We start from the raw sequence: 23,251 nt of genomic DNA, 5'->3' as shown, positions 1-23,251 counted from the left end.
ATTGCAAAGACTTTATTGTAGTGATTTAGAAATACAGAAAATGAAAATGTAATGTACATTATTATCAAAGTCCTGGAAAGCATCACAAATGTTTAGTTAAGTGACTTTATCACAGATTATTATAAACAAAGGAAAAAGCAACCATTTTCTTTCATTTACCTAAGGAAGTAGCAGAAATCACAGAAGTATGAAATATACTATCATTATGCAAGCTTATATTTGTAGAAGCTAAATTAAACTTAAGATCCGAATCAAAAATTGCAAGTTAATTAAACTGGATGGCGACCATAAATCCCTGTATTCCATGGTTTGAGAACATAAATAGATTGGACAGCAGAATGATAAAGAAATAACTTTCTATATAACAACATAGAGTAGGTGTATAGTGTAGTTTTGTGAAAATGTAAAACTAGCTTGAATTTCATGCGGATAGTGATATTATATAATGTAAAAAGTTCTCACTGAAAACCAAATAGAAATATGCCTCATTATAAGCTACTTTATGCTAAGGTCAACCTAAAGTGCTGGTCTCTCTCACACACACACACACACACACACACACACAAACACACACACACACACACACACACACACACACACAAACACAGATGTACAGACATGCACAAACACACACACACACAAGCACAGACATGCACAAACACATACACACACACACACACACACACACACACACACACACACACACACACAGACACACACACAGACACGCACACACACACACACGCACACACGCACACACACACACACACACACACACACACACACAGACACACACACATGCACAGACATGCACACAGACACCCACATGCACACACAAACACACACACCAAAATGAAGCTTCCAAGAAGTAGAGCTATTTCAAATAAAAGTCATATCTTCTTTTGTCTTTTTTCTCAAAGAAGCAGTAATATAATACAAACTAAAAATCAAGTTATCAGTTGTATATGTTATCTGCATATGTAGACATTTCTATTTTGATGTACAGGATCGTTTGGCATACATGGAGTCCTGGACCAGCCTTTTATGCTGATTTATTTTAAAGAAGGGTAGTTCTTAGGAAAAGGTGGGATACCCGCAGCAAAATAACCTTAAGGCGAGCCATTCTGCTTTTTTTTTTTTTTTTTTTTTTTGGCTTCTAGGATTTAAGATAATTCTGCTAAATGGGAATCAAAGATTAAATCCACTATTGCAAAATGATTGAAATATGTGAATAAACAGCTTGATGAATATTTTCAAAAGAAATTCAAGAATAACTTCTCAAAGTAGTTTTAAAGACTGTGAACTGAATGTATTACCCTTACTAGGAGCATGCATGAAATCCATTACTTATGATAAAACGTGTTCACTGAAAAAATAAAACAAAAAGTAGCACATAATCCTTTAAAAGCATGATGTAAACTGATATAGTCCATCTTAAAATCCTAAATAGTGCAGATACAACTGAAAATGAAATTTTATTTAATGCGGTTTGCCAACCACCAACCAAGTTCTTGGGTGTGGAGCACAGTATCACACTCCATGAACTGAAATAAAACTATGTAAGGTCCAGGTTTTGAAGAAATAAGTGCATGTGTTGTTAGAGATGACAGAAACCAATTTATTTCCCAAAAAGTAAGTAAATAAATTGATTAAACTCCCTTTAGACATAACATACTAGAGTAGTATCTATAAGTTATGTTATGTCACTATTTTTCTTTATGAGAAGAAAGATTTATTACATGGATCTGAGCTGAATATTTAGCTGTTAAACAGTATTACTGCAATTAATGGATATTGTTTACCAAGGTTCCTATTAGAATGACAAAAAGGCATTTTGTCGAATGCGTTTTCATCGACACCTTAAAAAGTGAACAGGCAAAACAGCGAAGCAGCTGTTCAGCAAATTCTTTCCCTGGAAAAGAAGTCGCTTGGCCGCTTCGTTTCTTTGCCATGTTCTGTACTGTAGTGTGGTCTCAGGGATTACCTTGTCTGGTATAGCTCCCGAGCATCAATGTGCAACAGTCACTGACCTTAGGGTTAGGGTGCAGGTTAAAGTAAGTGCATATGTATGAAAGTGTTTACTGTTTTAATTTTTCGTTTGATGTATGGTTGGGTTACGTGTATATGTGTTTTCAGCTGTTTACTTTTGTTTTGGGGAGGTAGAATTAGGGTTAAGTTAAGTGTGTATGTGTTTGGAACTGTTTACGTAAATGTGCAACAGTTACTGACCTTAGGGTTAGGGTGCGGGTTAAGGTAAGTGCATATGTTTTAAAATGTTAACTTTTTTTTTTGCGTTAGATATATGGTTGAGTTACATGTGTATGTGTTTTCAGCTGTTTACTTTTTTGGGGGTGGGGTAGAATTAGGGTTAAGGTACATCTGTATGTGTTTGGAACTGTTTACTGTTTTTTTTTTGTTTTTGGTTGGAACAGCGATTTCTTTCCCTTGGAAAGAAATCGCTGTTCTGAGGTGTCAACATTTTCAGCTTTCACTGAAAAAGGTAGATGAAACATTGTTCACTCCTTTAAGCGTTCGATGTTTTAATATAGACCTGTTTACCATTGATACAGGAAAGCTCTCTGTGATTGATGAAAGAGGAATTGTTAAATTTAACTTACACTGCTCTATTTCATAGGTACTTAGTAAGGTGCATACTGTTTTGTTATGTATGCACTGATGTAGGTAGTGACTCAGGTCATTTGTTAAAATGCCATGGATATTCTGTGCTAAAAGAAAGATTTTACAAAAGTCATCATAGTAAAAAAGTAAAAAAAAGTTGCTGTCAAAAAGAACCATAGAAAAAAGCAGTATAGCAGGGCTAGCTTGTAACAATGTGCTGAAAGTCTTCTAACCACCTTAAAGGTTTGTCTGAATTTAACTCAGTCAGTCCTGGACAGCAGGAGTTTAAATAAGCCCCTTCCTTACTGATGTCCTTTAAACCAGGAAACCATTTACTTCAAAATTCTGCATTGAAAATAAACCTCATATGACTTGCAATACCTTGTAAATGATGTCAGTTAAAGAAGTGCGAAATTCAAAAGCTCTTTTAAGACACGGAGTTATAAATTGGTGTTACTATCAAATGCCTGTCTGTTGAAGCTGATATTATATTGCATATTTAGGAATAGAAAAGGTTTATTTTATTTAACAAAAAAATACTTGTTTTATTGTTAAACAAAGGCTTTTATCAGTGTAAGTAAGCAAGTTAAATATCAGTGATCTCAAAAATCTGTTATCAGAAGAGACTGGCAGCCTTTTCTCTGTATTCAGTCTGTTACAGACTCCTCCATGCAGATTTATGTCTAGCCTTTCATGACATGAAAGATTGGGTTCCTATTACATGATCGAATGCTAGAAATAGTGAATGCTCATTTGTCGAACCCAAATGCACTAAACCATAGAATATCGAAGGAACAGATCAGTGAATGTTTCCCAGGCCATTCTCTGAACATTTGCTGTTTTCTTCACTGTGGCGCAATCTTGGAGGTGGTATATTTAAAGTGGGATGTGGAGGGGGCACAGCCCCCCACATGGGGGTGTGGGGGCGTGAAGCCCCCCACTTTATGCTGCCTGTACTTTTTTTCGATCAGCAAATTTATTCCCTGGGGAAAAAATTGCTGATCCGTTCCTTTGACATTTTGTGGTTTTGTGCATTTGGGTTCAATAATAGATCATTCGTATTTCCAGCACTGGATCATATAATATGAACCCAAAAGATACATACCTATTTGATCTCCTATTCCTTCACAGAAGTAATGGCACATCAAATACTTGGTTAAAGGAACTAAACCTTTATCAGCAGATAAATAAGACACATCAGCATGATGGATTCATATTCCAACACATCCTTCACATCTGGAAGAAACTTCCAGTACATGTCAAGCAGAGCAGCACCTTTGCCACCTTCAAGGTAAACCTCGATTATTCAATGGGCAGTCTTATAATCTCCCTGGTCTATCTTGTCTTGCCTTCTTGAGTCTATACAAACATTTTTAATAGTGTTTTGTTGCTTGAAATGATCTGCAGATAAATTGCCTAGTACCTACCTTTGAACCTCAGATAGGTCAGAGTTATCTGAGGTATGACTGTACATCTGTTTAAAAGGTTTCTAATGATGTTTGACAAGAATGTGTGACACACTGCTGTTATCTGATATTGTGTGTTCTATGTAAATTATACATGTAATAATTTCACAATAATTATAAATAATATTAATCTACAAAAACGCATGTTAGATGTCAACAATCAGTTCCACATAGAGATGCTTATATTACATCATACATGTGTGGGTATATAATGCATGTTATGCAAGGATGCTTACATCACAATTTGTGCCACACTGTGCTTGCCTCATGTGCCACATGGAAACACAGTAGAATATGTTATACAGGGAAGCTTATATAAGATCATGCTACAAAGTGGAATTATTTCATGACATGTTACCTGAAAGGCCTTTTATCATGACATGTTACCTGACGGATGTTGTACCACACTGTATTATCCAGTAATACTCATATTAAATTAAATTACAAAGGTGGTGTTATATTATGACATAATATACAGGTATCATAATGTCAGAATGTACAATGCAGGGTCATGCCATCACAGTATGGTACACTATTCCTGCTTAATTGTAGGTTTTGAGCATTTATTTTGTACTTAATAGTGTTTTGTTTTAATTCCAGACAACCGATGTACCAAGTTCTACCATCCAGATAAGGAAAGTGGTCTTCTGAGCAGAATTTGTCTAGGTGATATATGCAAATGTGCTGAAGGTAATGATTCCTCGGGAGGCAGATATCTGTTTGCTGTATCAGGCTATGATCACACTGCAAGGCTGTATATACTTGTTCTCTCCATGGTGGTAATCGTTCTGCTATTTATTTATGCAGACGCTTAGGTTGTTCCTACAAAATCTGCAAACAACATTAGAGCAAACTCAGAGAAGGTTCTAATGGAATATAAAAACACATACACACACATACATGCATACATATATGTGAGTATATGTATGTGTATATGTGTGTATATACATATCTAATTTGTTTACCTATAACATAGCTTGTATGCTAATATATTATATCATCTGAGTCCAAAAAATATTCTGAAAGAAATATGCATTACATAGTTTATAAATATCTGTTATAAATGTGTCCCTTGATGACTCTAGTATTACCGAGAAGTGTAACTGCCATAAAGGTAATGTCTGAAGGCAATGCTTACATGGCTTGTCCCTGTTAGATTCCAGCATAGGTCTGCAGGTTTTGGGTAGAACTCTTCAGATCATCCCCAGAATTTCCTTGTTGAAGTGATGCAAAAACATCTCTTAATAGCTGAAACCCAGGCTGTGCAGAGTTTGATGAGCCAAGAAAGGCTTGACCTTTGATTATGACCCTGAAGATCTATGTTCAGGTAGTGGGCAGTAGTTAAACAGGAGCTGCTCTAATGATGGATGGAAATGAGGGGCCAAAGACCAGTCATATTTCTGAAGGAGTGGGTGGAGTTCTCATAGCTTGAGCAACACGGACCAGAAGAGGGGTGGGAACCGGACTCTAGAGTTGCAGGTAACTTTGGGTGCTTTACAACCTGCCAACAGGTGCAAAGCACTCTAGATGGGATATATTTAGGTGAAATCATATATCAGTGGTAGATGTTAACGGTAACCCCAAGAGGAAGAGGAGTATAGGTGCACTCTAAAACAATCCTAGTCTGTCTGGGACAGCTTCCATGTTTCACCTGGCTACCACAGGCACCATGGCAAGATGCCAGTAAAGGAAAATGAGGCCAAAAAATAAAAAAAAAATACTTCCAATAAGAAAAAAATGTGTCTGTGGCAGCTGGAACAGTAGCAGCAGGCATTAGTGAGAATTGGTTTCAACAGTCAGTGTGTTAGTGTCAAGTGAGGCAATATCTGAGAGCAGGGCATTAGTGCTAAGTGACAGGATGACTAAAAGCAAGGCATTAGTGCTAAGTGACAGGACGACTAAAAGCAAGGCATTAGTGCTAAGTGACAGGACGACTAAAAGCAAGGCATTAGTGCTAAGTGACAGGACGACTAAAAGCAAGGCATTAGTGCTAAGTGACAGGACGACTAAAAGCAAGGCATTAGTGCTAAGTGACAGGACGACTAAAATCAAGGCATTAGTGCTAAGTGACAGGACGACTAAAAGCAATGCATTAGTGCTGAGTGATAGGACGACTAAAGGCAAGGCATTAGTGCTAAGTGACAGGACGACTAAAAGCAAGGCATTAGTGCTAAGTGACAGGACGACTAAAAGCAATGCATTAGTGCTGAGTGATAGGACGACTAAAGGCAAGGCATTAGTGCTAAGTGACAGGACGACCAAAAGCAAGGCATTAGTGCTAAGTGACAGGATGACTAAAAGCAATGCATTAGTGCTGAGTGACAGTGCAGATCTTAGTGACCATCAATGTAGAGGCCCTCTACACCGTGCTCCCACACAAATACTGCACTGAAGCTATGATGGAACCGATCATTACCACGGGCTCGAGCCACTTATATGAGGATGAGTGCCTCTGCAGACTACTCAGAATCCTCCTGAGTAACAACTTTTTCTGCTTCAATAGGAATTACTTCAGGCAAAAAAGGTATCACAATGGGGGCAACTATGGCACCGAACCTGGCCAATATAGCCTTAGGTAAATGGGAAAAGATCACGTTTACAGTTCCCCCTATTTTAAGGAGATGGCATGTTACTATCATTTTATCAATGACATTTTTATTGTCTGGGAAAGTTCAGTAGAGAGGTTAAGGGAATTGTTTGATCACATTGGGAATTCCACAAGCTTTTTAAACTTCACCAACAGCTATAACAAGGAAAACACAGTGTTTTTAGACCTCACGATTTCCAAGAAGTACAACTCAGATCTTCTCACCAACAACTTATACCAAAAACCCACAAGGGTGAATCTTCTCTTCCACCCGGCTAGCATGAGCCCCTTTCAGACCAAAAGAAATGTTCTTAGGTTACAGGGACTCTGGATAACCCGAGTGTCCAAGAACCCAAGAGAGTTCATGGCCGACATCATTATACTAGAGAGGGACTTTTTAGAAAGAGGATACAGACGAAACTTCATTTGTTTGATCATTGTCCCCATTACAGAAGACAAAAACAACTCAGGCTACATGGAACTTGGAGAAAGAAGATCAAGGAAACACAAGAAGGACCATGAGGAGCTCTGGATGGTGCTCACATACTCCATGGACTTCCAAAACCCTAGAGGTATTATTAGGGACAACTGGAGTATTACCAGGCACAACCCTGCCATTAGCTCTTTCCTCCCCAACATGCCAAAGTTCAGCATCAGGAGAAACAGGAATCTGAGACATTTCCTGGAGATGGCAAGCAGGGAATGGGACCCACTACCTCAGAATAGACCTGGGACCTACCCTTGTGGAAAACAGAAGTGTGGTCACTGTATGTTGCTGAGCAATGCGGATAAGTTCAATTGGCCAAACATGACAAAATCCTTTTTCTGCAAACACAGAGGGGAATTGTGATAGGGAATGTCTAATTTACAGGGCAGAATGTTCTAAATGTGCCACATTTTATATAGACAAAACAACTTTGAACAAGCTGAAAACAAGGATTGCTCAGCAGCTACATGACATAAAATACCTCCTGCTGCAACAACTCATTGGCAAAACACAACAATAAAACTGGGCATAACTCCTTCTGGTTCCATATCATAGATATGGTTGAAAAGGGAACACTACAAGGCTCCACCAATGACATTCTGGAGAAAAAGGAGATGGAATGGCAGATCCAGCTTAATGCAGACAAACCACCAGGACTTAAAACCATAATCTCTATCAACAGTGTATTGAACCTAAGAAAACTGCATCAGTGTGCTTAGTATGAACAGGCACTACTTTCCTAATGCAAATGTTTTCTGTTTTCTCTAAACCACTGCTGCAATTTATGCTCACTATCTAAAGGTTAATGTTCTGCTTGTTCCATTCTTGGTATATCTTGCACTTACTCCCCTGGGTTTTTTACCCCACTTACATAAGTTTCTGATGATTATTGACATACACTGCAGTAGCTCTAGCATTACCCAAATTCAGATAGGGTTATTCAAGTGGCCTCCTCTGAACATCCTCTGGTCATCTACCGGGCAAAGCATTAAAGGGCATGAGAAGGCACAATACCCGTTTAATAATTTTTAAAAAATGTTTAAGATTCTGACACCAAATAGTCCGGTCCTATTATTCAACCCTGGATAATGTTCCCTGGGTTAATGTTAATATAAGTTTTGATTGTAATTTAGAAACCTTGATGTAATTACTTTTCAAATGAGTGTTAGTTTACCTGCACATTTGATTATTAGATAGGTCTGATGAAGCTTACTTGTGAAAGTGCTGATTATAACACAGCCAGTCTCTCCACTTTGGTTGAGGTGTTTGTGATAATTTTATTCCCATAGGTTCATCTCTATAGAAAATGAATGTAGCACTGTTAACCAATGAGAATACAGATTTTGTATCTGGATCTGCATAAATGAATGTAACTCTGTCAACCAATGAAAACAGAGTTTTTAAATCCATATTTGCATATTCCTAATGCGCTGATGCTGTACAAAGTATAAATTTCCTGACTGTCTGTAAAGTAGTTGTTACAGTACAACTGAAATAAAACGAAAGAGGTTTTTGCCACAGCGCTCTACTGCCTATGTTGAACGTTTCTCAAAAATAAAGCTTTTGAAAACCAAAAGGAAGACTTTACTGGTTTTATTTAACTTTTGAAATAGGAAAATAGGAGATTGTACATCAAGGACTGGGTTTATTCTCATAAATTGACTTGGAAGCTTGTTTGGCCTGATTGGGTTCATCAGCTGGAATTCAATCTTTGTATGTGTATTTTATGAGTGACAGGGCAACCAATGGCAATGCATTAATGATGATTGACAGGACAACTAAAGGCAATGCATTAATGATGATTGACAGGACAACTAAAGGCAATGCATTAATGATGATTGACAGGACAACTAAAGGCAATGCATTAATGATGATTGACAGGACAACTAAAGGCAATGCATTAATGATGATTGACAGGACAACTAAAGGCAATGCATTAATGATGATTGACAGGACAACTAATGGCAATGCATTAATGATGATTGACAGGACAACTAAAGGCAATGCATTAATGATGATTGACAGGACAACTAAAGGCAATGCATTAATGATGATTGACAGGACAACTAAAGGCAATGCATTAATGATGATTGACAGGACAACTAATGGCAATGCATTAATGATGATTGACAGGACAACTAAAAGCAATGCATTAATGATGATTGACAGGACAACTAAAGGCAATGCATTAATGATGATTGACAGGACAACTAAAGGCAATGCATTAATGATGATTGACAGGACAACTAAAGGCAATGCATTAATGATGATTGACAGGACAACTAAAAGCAATGCATTAATGATGATTGACAGGACAACTAAAGGCAATGCATTAATGATGATTGACAGGACAACTAAAGGCAATGCATTAATGATGATTGACAGGACAACTAAAGGCAATGCATTAATGATTGACAGGACAACTAAAGGCAATGCATTAATGATGATTCACAGGACAACTAAAGGCAATGCATTAATGATGATTGACAGGACAACTAAAGACAATGCATTAATGATGATTGACAGGACAACTAAAGGCAATGTATTAATGATGAAAATAAAGCCAAGTCAAGAGTCGTAGGCGGCTAGAGAATCTCTCTTGCTATCCACTCAAGAATACAGGAACAGATTGTAAGCATAAAATACACAGTTTATTTATAAAGCAATGTTAGTGCTGGTTCACCTAGTAAGGCTTCTTCAGACTCAGATGTTACACTCAATTAAGACACAATTAAATAGCAAAAAAGGCGGGAAATCAAATGCCATCATAATAAATCCCATCATAATAAAAGCCATCATTAGACTAAAAGCCATCATTAGAATAAAAATAAAAATAATCATTAAAAAAGCAGTATAAAAGTCACAAGAAAAGCAATGCATTAGTGCTGAGTGACAGGGAAACTAAACGCAATGCTTTAGTGCTGAGTGACAGGAGGACTAAAGGCAATTCATTAGTGCTGAGTGAAAGGATGACTAAAGGCAATGCATTAGTGCTGAGTGACAGGAAAACTAAAGGCAATGCATTAGTGCTGAGTGAAAGGATGACTAAAGGCAATGCATTAGTGCTGAGTGACAGGAAAACTAAAGGCAATGCATTAGTGCTGAGTGACAGGATGACTAAAGGCAATGCATTAGTGCTGAGTGACAGGAAAACTAAAGGCAATGCATTACTGCTGAGTGACAGGATGACTAAAGGCAATGCATTACTGCTGAGTGACAGGATGACTAAGAAGCAATACATTAGTGCTAAGTGACAGGAAAACTAAAGGCAATGCATTAGTGCTGAGTGACAGGATGACTAAAAGCAATGCATTAGTGATGTGTGACAGGGAAACTAAAGGCAATGCTTTAGTGCTGAGTGACAGGAGGACTAAAGGCAATGCATTAGTTCTGAGTGACAGGATGACTAAAGGTAATGCATTAGTGCTGAGTGACAGGATGACTAAAAGCAATGCATTAGTGCTGAGTGACAGGACGACTAAAGGTAATGCATTAGTGCTGAGTGACAGGAGGACTAAAGGCAATGCATTAGTTCTGAGTGACCAGATGACTAAAAGCAATGCATCAGTGCTGAGTGACAGGAAAACTAAAGACAATGAATTAGTGCTGAGTGACAGGATGACTAAAGGCAATGCTTTAGTGCTGAGGGACAGGATGATGGAAAGCGATGCATTAGTGCTGAGTGACAGGAAAACTAAAGGCAATGCATTAGTGCTGAGTGACAGGATGACTAAAGGCAATGCATTAGTGCTGAGTAAGAGGATGACTAAAGGCAATGCATTAGTGCCAAGTGACAGGATGACTAAAAGCAATGCATTAATGGTGACTGACAGATGACTGAAGGTAAGGCATTAGTGCTGAGTGAAAGGAAGACTAAGAGAAATGCATTAGTGCTGAGTGACAGGATGACTAAAAGCAATGCATTAGTGCTGAGTGACAGGAAAACTAAAGGCAATGTATTAGTGCTGAGTGACAAGAAAACTAAAGACAATACATTACTGCTGACTGACAGGATGACTAAAAGGAATGCATTAGTGCTGAGTGACAGAAAAACTAAAGCAATGCATTAGTGCTGTGATAGGATGACTAAAGGCAATGCATTAGTGCTAAGTACATGATGAACAAAAGCAATGCATTAGTGCTGATTGACCAGATGACTAAAAGCAAGGCATTAGTGCTGAGTGACAGGATGACTGAAAGCAATGCATTAGTGCTGAGTGACAGGATGACTAAAGGCAATGCATTAGTGCTCAGTGACAGGATAAATAAAAGCAATGCATTACTGCTGAGAGACAGGACGACTGAAAGCAATGCATTAGTGCTGAGTGATAGGACAACTAAAAGCAATGCATTAGTGCTCAGTGTCCGAGCAACTAAAGGCAATGCATTAGTGCTGAGTGACAGGATGACTAAAAGTAATGCATTTATGCTGATTTACGGGACAAATAAAGGCAATGCATTAGTGCTGAGTGAAAGGATGCCTAAAGGCAATGCATTATTGCAGAGTGACAGGATGACTAAAATCAATGCATTAGTGCTGAGTGACAGGATGCCTAAAGGCAATGCATTAGTGCTGAGTAACATGGCAACTAAAGGCAATCCATTAGTGCTGAGTGAATGGATGACTATAAGCAATGCATTAGTGCTGAGTGACTGGACAACTAATGGCAATGCATTAGTGCTGAGTGACAGGATGACTAAAGACAATGCATTAGTGCTGAGTGATAGGATGGCTAAAAGCAATGCATTAGTGCTGAGTTACAGGGCAACTAAAGGTAATGAATTTGTGCTGAGTGACAGGGCAACTTAAGGCAATGCATTAGCGCTGAGTAACAGGACAACTAAAGGTAATGCATTAGTGCTAAGTGACAGGATGACTAAAAGCAATACATTAGTGCTGAGTGACAGGATGACTGAAAGCAATGCATTAGTGCTGAGTGACAGGGAAACTAAAGGCAATACTTTAGTGCTGAGTGACAGGAGGACTAAAGGCAATTCATTAGTGCTGAGTGAAAGGACGACTAAAGGCAATGCATTAGTGCTGACAGGAAAACTAAAGGCAATGCAATAGTGCTGAGTGAAAGGATGACTAAAGGCAATGCATTAGTGCTGAGTGACAGGAAAACTAAAGGCAATGCATTAGTGCTGAGTGACAGGATGACGAAAAGCAATGCATTAGTGCTGAGTGACAGGGAAACTAAAGGCAATGCTTTAGTGCTGAGTGACAGGAGGACTAAAGGCAATGCATTAGTGCTGCGTGACAGGACGACTAAAGGCAATGCATTAGTGCTGAGTGACAGGAAAACTAAAGGCAATGCATTACTGCTGAGTGACAGGATGACTAAAGGCAATGCATTACTGCTGAGTGACAGGATGACTAAAAGCAGTACATTAGTGATGCATGACAGGGAAACTAAAGGTAATGCTATAGTACTGAGTGACAGGAGGACTAAAGGCAATGCATTCGTTCTGAGTGACAGGATGACTAAAGGTAATGCATTAGTGCTGAGTGACAGGATGACTAAAAGCAATGCATTAGTGCTCAGTGACAGGACGACTAAAGGTAATGCATTAGTGCTGAGTGACAGGAGGACTAAAGGCAATGCATTAGTTCTGAGTGACAGGATGACTAAAAGCAATGCATCAGTGCTGAGTGACAGGAAAACTAAAGGCAATGCATTAGTGCTGAGTGACAGGATGACTAAAGGCAATGCATTAGTGCTGAGGGACAGGATGATGAAAAGCAATGCATTAGTGCTGAGTGACAGGAAAACTAAAGGCAATGCATTAGTGCTGAGTAACAGGATGACTAAACGCAATGCATTAGTGCTGAGTAAGAGGACGACTAAAGGCAATGCATTAGTGCTGAGTGACAGGACAACTAAAAGCAATCCATTAGTGCTGAGTGACAGGATGACTAAAAGCAATGCATTAGTGCTGAGTGACAGGAAAACTAAAGGCAATGGATTAGTGCTGAGTGACATGATGACTAAAGGCAATGCATTAGTGATGAATGACAGGATGTCTAAAAGCAATGCATTAGTGCTGAGTGATAGGAAAACTAAAGGCACTGCATTAGCGCTGTGACAGGCTGACAAAAAGCAAGGCATTAATGCTGATTTATGGGACAACTAAAGGCAATGCATTAGTGCTGAGTGACAGGATGACTAACAGAAATGCATTAGTGCTGAATTACAGGGCGTCTAAAGGCAATGCATTAATGCTGAGTGAAAGGATGGTTAAAACAATGCATTAGTGCTGAGTGACAGGAAAACTAAAGGCAATGCATTAAAGCTAAGCGCCATCTCTAAATGCAGTACATTCATGTAGCGAATGTTCATAGGTTCATAGGCTGGTACTAGACTATCGGCCCTCGGGCCTATACAAGCCTAGCCAAAACAATTCCCTGGCTATTTCTTCCCACACTATTTACTTCCCTGGACCCCTATGTTGTCTGTAGTCAGTACAATAGCTTTAGAAACAGCTAGGTTCTGAAGTCAATACATTAGTGTGAGAAAGTCACTGCCTAAATGTGATGTTTTATTTCTCCAGGCAGTCAAGATCCAATGTGTCATTGCATTAGTACTGAGGGAGTCACTGTCTAAAGGTGATACATTAGTGTTGAAAGTGTCATGTCTAAAGACAATGCATTAGTGTCAAGACAGAGAAAATATCTAAATGTAGAGTGTAGCAAAAGCCACTATCTAAAGTCACTGCATTTGTGTTGAGATGGCCAATATCTAAGCAAAATGCATTAATGTCAAGACAGGCAATATCTAAAGTCAGTATACTGATTTTGAGACAACCAATATCAAAAGTCTGATTAGTGAGAACAAACATCTGCAAGGGATATATTTAGTGTTGAGACTGATAGTCAGTGCTTAGAGTTGTATTACTATAATGAATTAATGTCAAGACAGACAATATCCATAGGTGCCGGAAGCTGTTGAAGACTGGGGGGGGGGGTGAGAGGGGCACTTAGTGATCTAAAAAGGGGAATTTTTTATAACTATTTAGTACCACAACATAGGTTCACTTGGAGGACATTTTAAGCTTAGCCAAGTCCCTTTTGGTGCTTGAATTAACATTTTCTGATTGGTCTTACCTATCCCATGGCTGATAATTGTATGTTAGCCCTATTAAGAATAACTGTGATCATACCATATAGATAATTTGAGGGGACCCATGTCAGGGATGCAGAATTTAGGAACTGCCTCTATCCATTAGTGGCATGAGAGGCAATCCTGGTGTACATTTTCTATTTCCCATCCTTAGATCCGAGTTGCATTTGAATATGGAAGGATGAGCTTTCTTTTATTTTTATGGATAGTCTGTCCTGGAACAGTGATATATATATCCATCTGTCCACAACATTCAGTTTAGAATCCTGGACTGAGTATTTCTGATGCAATTTGACTTGCTGATGTTCAGTAGGTCCATCTGTATTAGGTCGGAGAATGCCTTGTATGCCAGACATGTCACCTCTAAGCACTCTGTAGGATACTGAGTATAGTAATAAATCTTTGAGGTGGTCCATGCAAGACCTATTTTTTAGGACTTGTATCTTTTTAGTAAGGTATCGCTGAAGGTATTCCAATTGTTGCATGGAGCTGGACAGATACATGGAAAAGAGGGCATTATACAAAATGATTGATCTAATGAGAGCTTTGTAAAGGGGGACAACAACATCTCTAGATCTAGTCACAATCAATTTATTTATAAGCTGTGAAACATAGAAAGGCTTTCTTATGACTCTGGGCACATGTTGGTCAAACATTATGTCAGTGTACACAGAAGTTCCCAAATGCCAATCAATTGGGTTAGTTCTCAGAGGGCATTGTCATGATTTTGACACCAGTTATTTGGGACAAACCTTCCTGCATGATGGTTAAATCATTGGGGATTCAATAACTGCTCCTAGCTTACAGTCATCTCAAACTTAGCTGGCCAAAGCCCTTTGGTATTTCCTTTTACTTTTGAGATGGATATGCCAAACAAAAAAAGTCTCAGCACCGAACCCTGGGGACTCCATTTGTGACTGGTCTCTTCCCCTATTTTGATCTCCTGCATCCTGTAAGTTGGCAATCCAGCTAGTGATGCAAGTGTTTGTTCCTACATTATTCATCTTTGTACTACACCTCAGTAGGGGATTGTGTCAAAAGGCTTTGCCAGGTCAAGGTAATGTGGTGTGAACTGGTTTACCTTCATCCATTGCTTTGGTAACAAGAGTAAAGCTTAAAATTTGCCCATAATTTTGAGCCTCACACACTTTCCTCTGGGTTGTTTTTAAACACATTTTTAGGTCCATGCATAAGTGTATGTGTTCTTTGATTCACCTTCCTGACTGTATTAAATTATATTCCTTGTATAAAATAGCACCAGTTGTTAGAATGTGTTTTAAATTTGTAGTTTTGAACAGTCTACTAGTAAGCAATGAAAAAAAAATGTATGAAACAATGACAAAACTACCCATTTCAGAAAATTTTAACCATAAAAGGCCACTGAAACTTCTGTCATTAAAATCCACCACCTATATCAATAAATATGAAAAATGTCTGCAGAAATCAGTCATCTAAATAATTCCACATTAAAGGGATCTCTAACTAATGAAGAGGTTGCTGTTAGGAAACAATTTAATATTTCATTGCTTCATCTACAAATAAAGTGGCTGTTACCCTTGAAGAATAAATTGCCGAGGTTACATTAAAAAACGATAAGCTAATAATATCGCAATAGGGAATGGATGGCAAATTGATAACAGGTTCATAGTTACTAGGTAACTCCTCCAAAGGAGGACATTCACTCCCTTTAAAGTACAACACAGTACAGTATAAGCGATCCAGCTGCATACTCTGGGCGTAGAACCCACAGCCGTCTGGATCAAATGTAAGGCTACTACTTGTTGTGCTACTAACGATGAGAACAAACTTGGAATAAGCAGCACTAAACTTTGCTTCCTCTGAAGCTCTCAGCTCCTTGTACATTTTATTTATTTATTTATTTAACATTTGTTTACCAGGAAAGTCCAACTTGGAACAAAGCCAATTTACAACAGAGGCCCAGGGAGAAAAGCTCCAGACACATGTCTTTGTAACATGGGAGGAAACCAGAGCACCCAGAGAAAACCCACACAAATACGGGGGGACATAGACCAGGGAACCTCTTGCTGTGAAGCAATAGCACTACCACTGCACCATCCACCTGACACAACTAACGCTCTCAATTTCACATCAGAAGAAATCTGGAAAATGCCAACATTTATTTGGGGGAGTAAAGGCCCAAAAGCAGGGACACATTTAAATATTGTATTGCTTGTATAATCTTAGAAAGTTGTTAAAATAGTGTTATGTGTTTTGTGTTACCATATGTTTCCAAAAAAAAAATAGGAAGACTGTAACTTAAAGCACTATCCTTATTTAGTGGATTCTGTTCTCACTGATTAATCTAGGTGGTTGAAAACTATGGACTCAGTTCCTTGAATCAGAAGTGGTGGTGTGGGTAGAGAATGCAGGTACCTGTACCTAAGGTACAGGGTTTGACCCTAGGTAATTCTAATTGCCGGGAATACACACACACACACACACACACACACACACACACACACACACACACACACACAAGGCAGCAGTTTCACAGCATAAATACGGACGAGCCAGGCAGCAGTTTCACAATAAATAAATATGGAAGCAATGATGTGAGTGTGAACCTGCACACATCTGTGTTTAAAATGTATGTGTGTGACGCATGCATGGGTCCTAAACAGGTCTTGCAGCTGTAAAAATGGGGGGGGGGGTGCTCACACAACTCGCTCTATGGTTCCAGTGCCTATGACCATATCAATATCAAAGAGATGAAGGCTCTCCCTCAGGTCTTCCATTCTCTTTTAATTTCAAAGACTCTCAAAATCTTTACAGATAATACCACAGTGATATGGTATACCAACAAACAAAGGGGACACGGTCTTACCTTTTGTGCAGACTAGCTCTTCAGGTTTGGAATCTGGCTGTCCAGTAAAAGGTAACCCTTTGGGCTGTTTATATTCATTCAGAACAGGATCCCTTCACCTTTGCAGTGTTCAAATGCAATGCAAATAGCTAACAGCCTTTTCTATTTTACAATTATTTTGTATTTTGATTGTTATTTAATATTTGTATATTGTCACTTTATCTTTACTTATGTTTGCTGTTCCTTTCTTCCTTGGGTCTCCACTGAAAATGGGTTTGTTTGCAAACTCAGTTGGAGTAACCCAGTTAACAAATGTGAAATAACTAAATAAATAATTTTCAGTCCCTCCCTCATCCCCTCTTTTTTACTTTTTCCTTCTAGATGAGCATGGCCTTTTTTGTACTTCCTTCTTTGGACTATTGTTCCTCCTGGGGCTTAACATTTCTGAGGAAAGTACATCCGTATGTTACCTTTATGCCCTACCCATATGTGTGACATACGATGTCTCTATTACAACCTGAAGCTGTGGTATACTGGCCGGATGTCAAGCTGCCCTTGTCAGGGAATCCCTAGTGTAATGAATCCTGCACGATTTTGCACAACTGTATGTTCTTGTGTGCTTGGAGCTCACCACTGCTTTTTATACTCCCTCCACTTGAAGCTCTGACTTTACTCAGTTTGACCTTTGACTCATCTCTGGTTTGGCTCTTCCCAAAATCTCAGGTTTGCTCATCTCTGCCTATTCTATATGAATAAAATGCATTCAAGAAAATGTCTTGTAACAATAAGGGAGTATCTTGGTGTAAAATAAATTCCAGTTGAATGCTTGCATTCTGTTTAACAATTGAATTTTGCAATCTGTTTGCGGTCAGACTGGATCGTAAATTTGGAACTGCAAAAGACCCCTTTAGTGTTGCCACCTGTTGGGATATTGAATTTTAAAGAGAGTACCTGCCAGGTATTTTGCATCATTCTTAGAGCTAACCTATTTCTGAAGTGCATTTCCTAAAATGCTTAGTGTTTGACTTGGATTTCCTATTTGCATTTTAAATTGTTTTGTCAGAATGGTGTTTTCTTTATGCCAACTAGTGTCATGTGTGTTGTGAAATGTTAACGAAGCAGAAAGGACCTTGTTGATACATCTTTGAAGAAAGTACACAAACAGACTGAGCATACTTTTTTATGGACGCAAAATAATGGATTTGTCCTCAAGTTAAACTGTGTTTTTCCAGCTGTAAAATTGCTTACGCTTTTTTATTTCTTGCATAATTAATATTAGAGATAAGAATAAAATGTTATTTCAGGAAAATTGTAAAGCACACGCACGGTGCCGAAACAGTATACGTTCTTCTGCCCTCATTTCCTCAGTATGATTTTCAGAATCTCATGGTTATCTAGTTTTAAAACATACCAGTTGCCAAAACAATATTCCAAATTTCTATTAGTATGTGCTACCTGTTTATATATTTGCTTATCTGTCACATTTAGCACATTCTTTACTGTTTTTCAAAATGTTTCCTACGTGATTATTAATGTCAGATGAAAAGCCAGGTACATTTACTTACTGAAATGGGTTGGGCAGTGGATCAGGTTTTTGCCTTGCCTAAAGGTGGCAGCCCTAGCTCACCTACCCACTTAAAATGTAATGACCTTGTCTAATGTCAGTAAATGAGGCATTCTGAGATGGCACGGCAAAAACTACATACATAAACATGATTATAAAAGATAATTGACATGCATCTAAAAGCCCCAGCACAATTAGTAATGTAAACATTTACACTCTTCCAGTGTGTATTAAGTCACAAAGCATGCACAGAAGCACATAAATTCTAAAAGGCACTTGTAGTTACTTTGGGGAGATATTTGTAGCATTTTATAATCTGATCTACAATAGCTTTATCACGTTCAAAGACTCCACTTGGAACAGCTTGAAATGGAACTGCGAGGGTTAGAAAACAAACTATTCATAATGAAACGGAAAGCAATTTCCATTATTATTTTATTCTGTATCATATGAATTTGGTTGGCTATAGAGAACTCAACAGCAGAACTCGTAACACTTCATCAGTGGACTTCTTGCATAAAACAGGCATCTGAAACTATCTAAAATCTCTCCTTAGGGACTGCATAAAAACATAAATGCAGCTTCCTGCAGAAGCGGTCCTTATAACAATACTTCAGCAGTGGAGGGCATCTGAAACACATATAATCTAAATCTCTCCTTACTGGAATGCAGCAGCACATCCTCACACTGCATAACATAAACGGAGCTTCCTGCATCCAAAACACACACAAAAAATCTAAATCTCTCCTTACCAGAATTCAGCAGCAGACGATGTGGAACAATTTCCACGCACTTTTGTGTTTGAATTTATGTTACCATGCAGCGCACGCATGGGTCTGCCTATCTGTCTTACAGCTGTAAAAGTGGTGGGGGGGTGCTCCCTCCCCCTCGCTCTATGGTTCTGGCACCTATGCCAATATCTAAATGTAATGCATCAGTGTTAAGAAAAATCTGTGTCTAAAAGTGATGTAGTAATGTCAACATAGCCAACTTCTATGAGTTTTCTTTTTCTTTTTTTACATTTTTGCTCTACTCTCCCTCTGTTTACTGAGTCCTATCTGTTTGCTCCACTGACATATTCTTTCCTCAGTGACAAAAGCTTTATGGCCCAACCTTTCCTTTAGGGCTGATGGTCAAGCTAACTCAGGTGGTGCTATCATTTGGGCAGTTATCAGGGATTTCACTTTATGACATATCCCTTCCCCAGGTTTTCCCAGTGAGGCTTTTGGAGTTTGGTTTAGGCATGCAGAAGGCATTGCACAGGACTGCAACCCACTTCCGCAGGTGAAGTAAGATACTGTGTCCCTTAAGGAAAATGCCACCAGTGTCTCTCTAGTCTCTGCCAAGGAGCTCAAACAGAACATGCATTCCTGTGCATGCACCCTTCTTCCTTCCTGAGAGAAATGCATCACCTCAACTCAGTGTGCATGCACCCTTCTTCCATCCTGAGAGAAGTGCATCACATCAGCTCAGTGTGCATGCACCCTTCTTCCCTCCTGAGAGAAGTGTGTCACCTCAGCTCAGTGTGCACGCACTCTTCTTCCATCATGTAAGAAGTGCGTCACCTCAGCTCAGTGGGAGTGCACCCTTCTTCCCTCCTGAGAGAAGTGCATCACCTCAGCTCAGTGTGCGTGCACCCTTCTTCCCTCCTGAGAGAAGTGCATCACCTCAGCTCATCCATTCCTTTCTTGACCCATTCAGATTCTCTTGTACCATGACCACTAACTGATCCTGGGTCATGTAGGCCACAGTCACAGTTTTGTCATACTATGTCTTGCCATGCCACTGTCCTTCAATGTCTAAAAGTGCCACAGGGAATTATTAGTTCACTGGAAAGCCAACAGTGGAGCAGCATGAAAAGGATGCAGGTGTCATCGTGCATATAAATATGTGCACCATTGTCACCAGGCCCTCATTGACATATGTGCAGCATTGTCACCAGGCCCTCAGTGACATATGTAAACCACTGTCACCAGGCCCTCAGTGACATATGTGCAGCATTGTCACCAGGCCCTCAATCACATATGTGCACCATTGTCACCAGGCCCTCAGTGACATATGTGCACCATTGTCACCAGGCCCTCAGTGACATATGTGCACCATTGTCACCAGGCCCTCAGTAACATATGTGCAGCATTGTCACCAGACCCTCAGTGACATATGTGCACCACTGTCACCAGGCCCTCAGTGACATATGTGCAGCATTGTCACCAGGCCCTCAATGACATACGTGCACCATAGTCACCAGGCCCTCAGTGACATATGTGCAGCATTGTCACTAGACCCACAGTGACATATGTGCACCACTGTCACCAGGCCCTCAGTGACATATGTGCAGCATTGTCACCGGGCCCTCAATGACATATGTGCACCATAGTCACCAGGCCCTCAGTGACATATGTGCAGCATTGTCACCAGGCCGTCAATGACATATGTGCACCATTGTCACCAGGCCCTCAGTGACATATGTGCAGCATTGTCACCAGGCCCTCAGTGACATATACATACTGTGATATAGTTTCCCATGAAAATCATAGAAATAACAGCAAAGAGCCAGAATGGAGAAGGAAGGAAGGAGTCCAGGCCATGCCCACAGCCTAATTTAAAAATGACTGCTAACAAGAAGCAGAAAATGTATGAAAGAGAAGGGACTCCACAGTGGGATAAAGAAAATGTATTGCAGAGCTACAGTGCACATAACTATGACCTGAAAAGAGGACATTCCTAGCTAAGTCTCGCTCCTGTCCATGCCAGGAACCAACCTAAACCTCCCTCCATATCTCACTTTATGGAACATCTTTATCACTACAAGTCTTGTGGACTATAAAAGACCTCTTGTGGACCAAAGAGAAGCTTTCAATAGCTTTTTTGTGCATATATTTTATGTATATAGCTCTTAGAGATATAGCTAGTATAACCTCCAGCAGAACAATGACAAACTATCGGCAGTCTATTGTATACACATTTTATGTAATAGTAACTTTTATAAACTAGACCTGAAGAGGTAATTCAACTTCACTCTGTCATTTGCTCTACATAACATATATGTCTGGTCTCTAATGTTCCCTAGAACTAGTGTCAATCTTGTATAAACTTTTTATGCGATTGTCAAAACTTATTGTTTTTCTGTAACTGTTATATATTTAATTTGTACTGTTTTTGTACTTGCTTTGTTTTCAGTACAGTTGGAGCTTTTCTCCTTGGGTCGCCACTGAAAATGGACCATTGGCTCAGTTGGAGTAACCCAGTTAACAAATAAATAAATGCATACATAAAGTATTATACTGGTTTACTGGTGGACAAACAACCTTCCCTGTGTTCACTGAAACAACATTTTTGAGCTGTAATTGGGACAGACTGATAAGGAAACTGGACTTCAGCTTTAGTAGCCATAAGGTGGATGCCTGCAAACAGCATGGCTTTGAACTGTGTTGGGCTGTGATGCTAAACACTGAAAAACATCTAGCTCTGACAATGCCAGAGAGATTGTAAGTGTCTGAGAAAAAGGTACATTGTTTCTGTACTATGCAAGAGGCACATTGTTGAACTGTACTAAAATCAGGAAACTGTTTCATTTTAGTGAGCTGTCTTTCTTATACTTGTGTAAAGACTGAAGTGACTCTGTACTTGCTAATCTAAGGTACTTTGTGATTTTCTTAATTGTATCTGCTGAAGAAAGCCATTTAAGTTAGACTGTGGCATCATACCCCTAAACATATAGATATTTGCCTTATATTTTTGGTGTGATTTTCACAAAATTGTGGTTTTCTAGCAAATCATTGAAGATTGAAGTCAGAAAATAATGACAGCATTTGAGTTTCAGACTTCATACCCTTAAGAAAATTCATGCTAATGCAAAATGTGTTATACTTTCAACTTTCGCAGTTTGTAAGAGCACTATTTAAAAGCTGTCCACGTTTTTGGGCCATTGTCCCCTCATTATCTATGGTTTGTCCAGTTTGTTGCTCTAAGAGGTTGAGAGCTATGAGTGGCATGTAATGAGAAATTATGTTAGTTTCATTAAAATACATGCCCCAAATGTTATCAGAAGGGTGGTGAATGTTACCAGAAGCATACATACCATTTTTGACATTAATTCCTCATGATACATTATAATACGTACATACATTTATAAATACAGAGCCTAGAGAAGCAGAAATCACACATACTATTCATTCAGATAGTTCCTGAACATCGGGTGTGTTTTGCTTATCAGAAAGACTCAGAAAATTACCTTTACAGAAAGCCTTCTGTGCATGTATTTATTTGATTTAAGTGAATTGGTGAGCTAATGGAATAACTCACTTAGACCTAGGTGAAAATGCAGAAACAACAAAGTAAGACAGGAGCTATGAAACATATAACCATTTCATTAAGTCATAAAATAGTGAGAATGAATGAACAAAAATCTGAGGTTGTATCACTTTTCTCCAGCTTATGGTGATCTCAGAGCTGGTATATATAAGTTCATGGGGTGTGGAGTTTCCCACACATCAGGGGGCTGCATGTGGCTTGCCCTCCTGCAAAAACACCTTTAACTGAAAACAATGTTCAACATTTGCTGTTCTCCTGTATTTCTGGAT

At 39.1% G+C, this 23,251-nt stretch overlaps 1 protein-coding gene across 1 annotated transcript in view; it reads left to right on the top strand.

Moving 5' to 3' along the window:
* The window catches only part of LOC122812307 (complement C3-like), a 2,177,376-nt gene that overhangs the window by 1,926,015 nt on the left and 228,110 nt on the right, over positions 1-23,251 (top strand). The window contains exon 37 of the mRNA XM_044084710.1: positions 4,686-4,775. Coding sequence (XP_043940645.1) covers positions 4,686-4,775 — 90 coding nt within the window. The remainder of the gene's footprint in view (positions 1-4,685; positions 4,776-23,251) is intronic.

This window comes from Protopterus annectens, chromosome 9.part0 (genome assembly GCF_019279795.1).
Source record: "Protopterus annectens isolate FY-2018-M chromosome 9.part0, PAN1.0, whole genome shotgun sequence".
Taxonomy (NCBI): Eukaryota; Metazoa; Chordata; order Ceratodontiformes; family Protopteridae; genus Protopterus; species Protopterus annectens.
The sequence above is the reverse complement of the archived record's forward strand: the minus strand, read 5'-3'. Positions and strand labels throughout refer to the sequence as shown.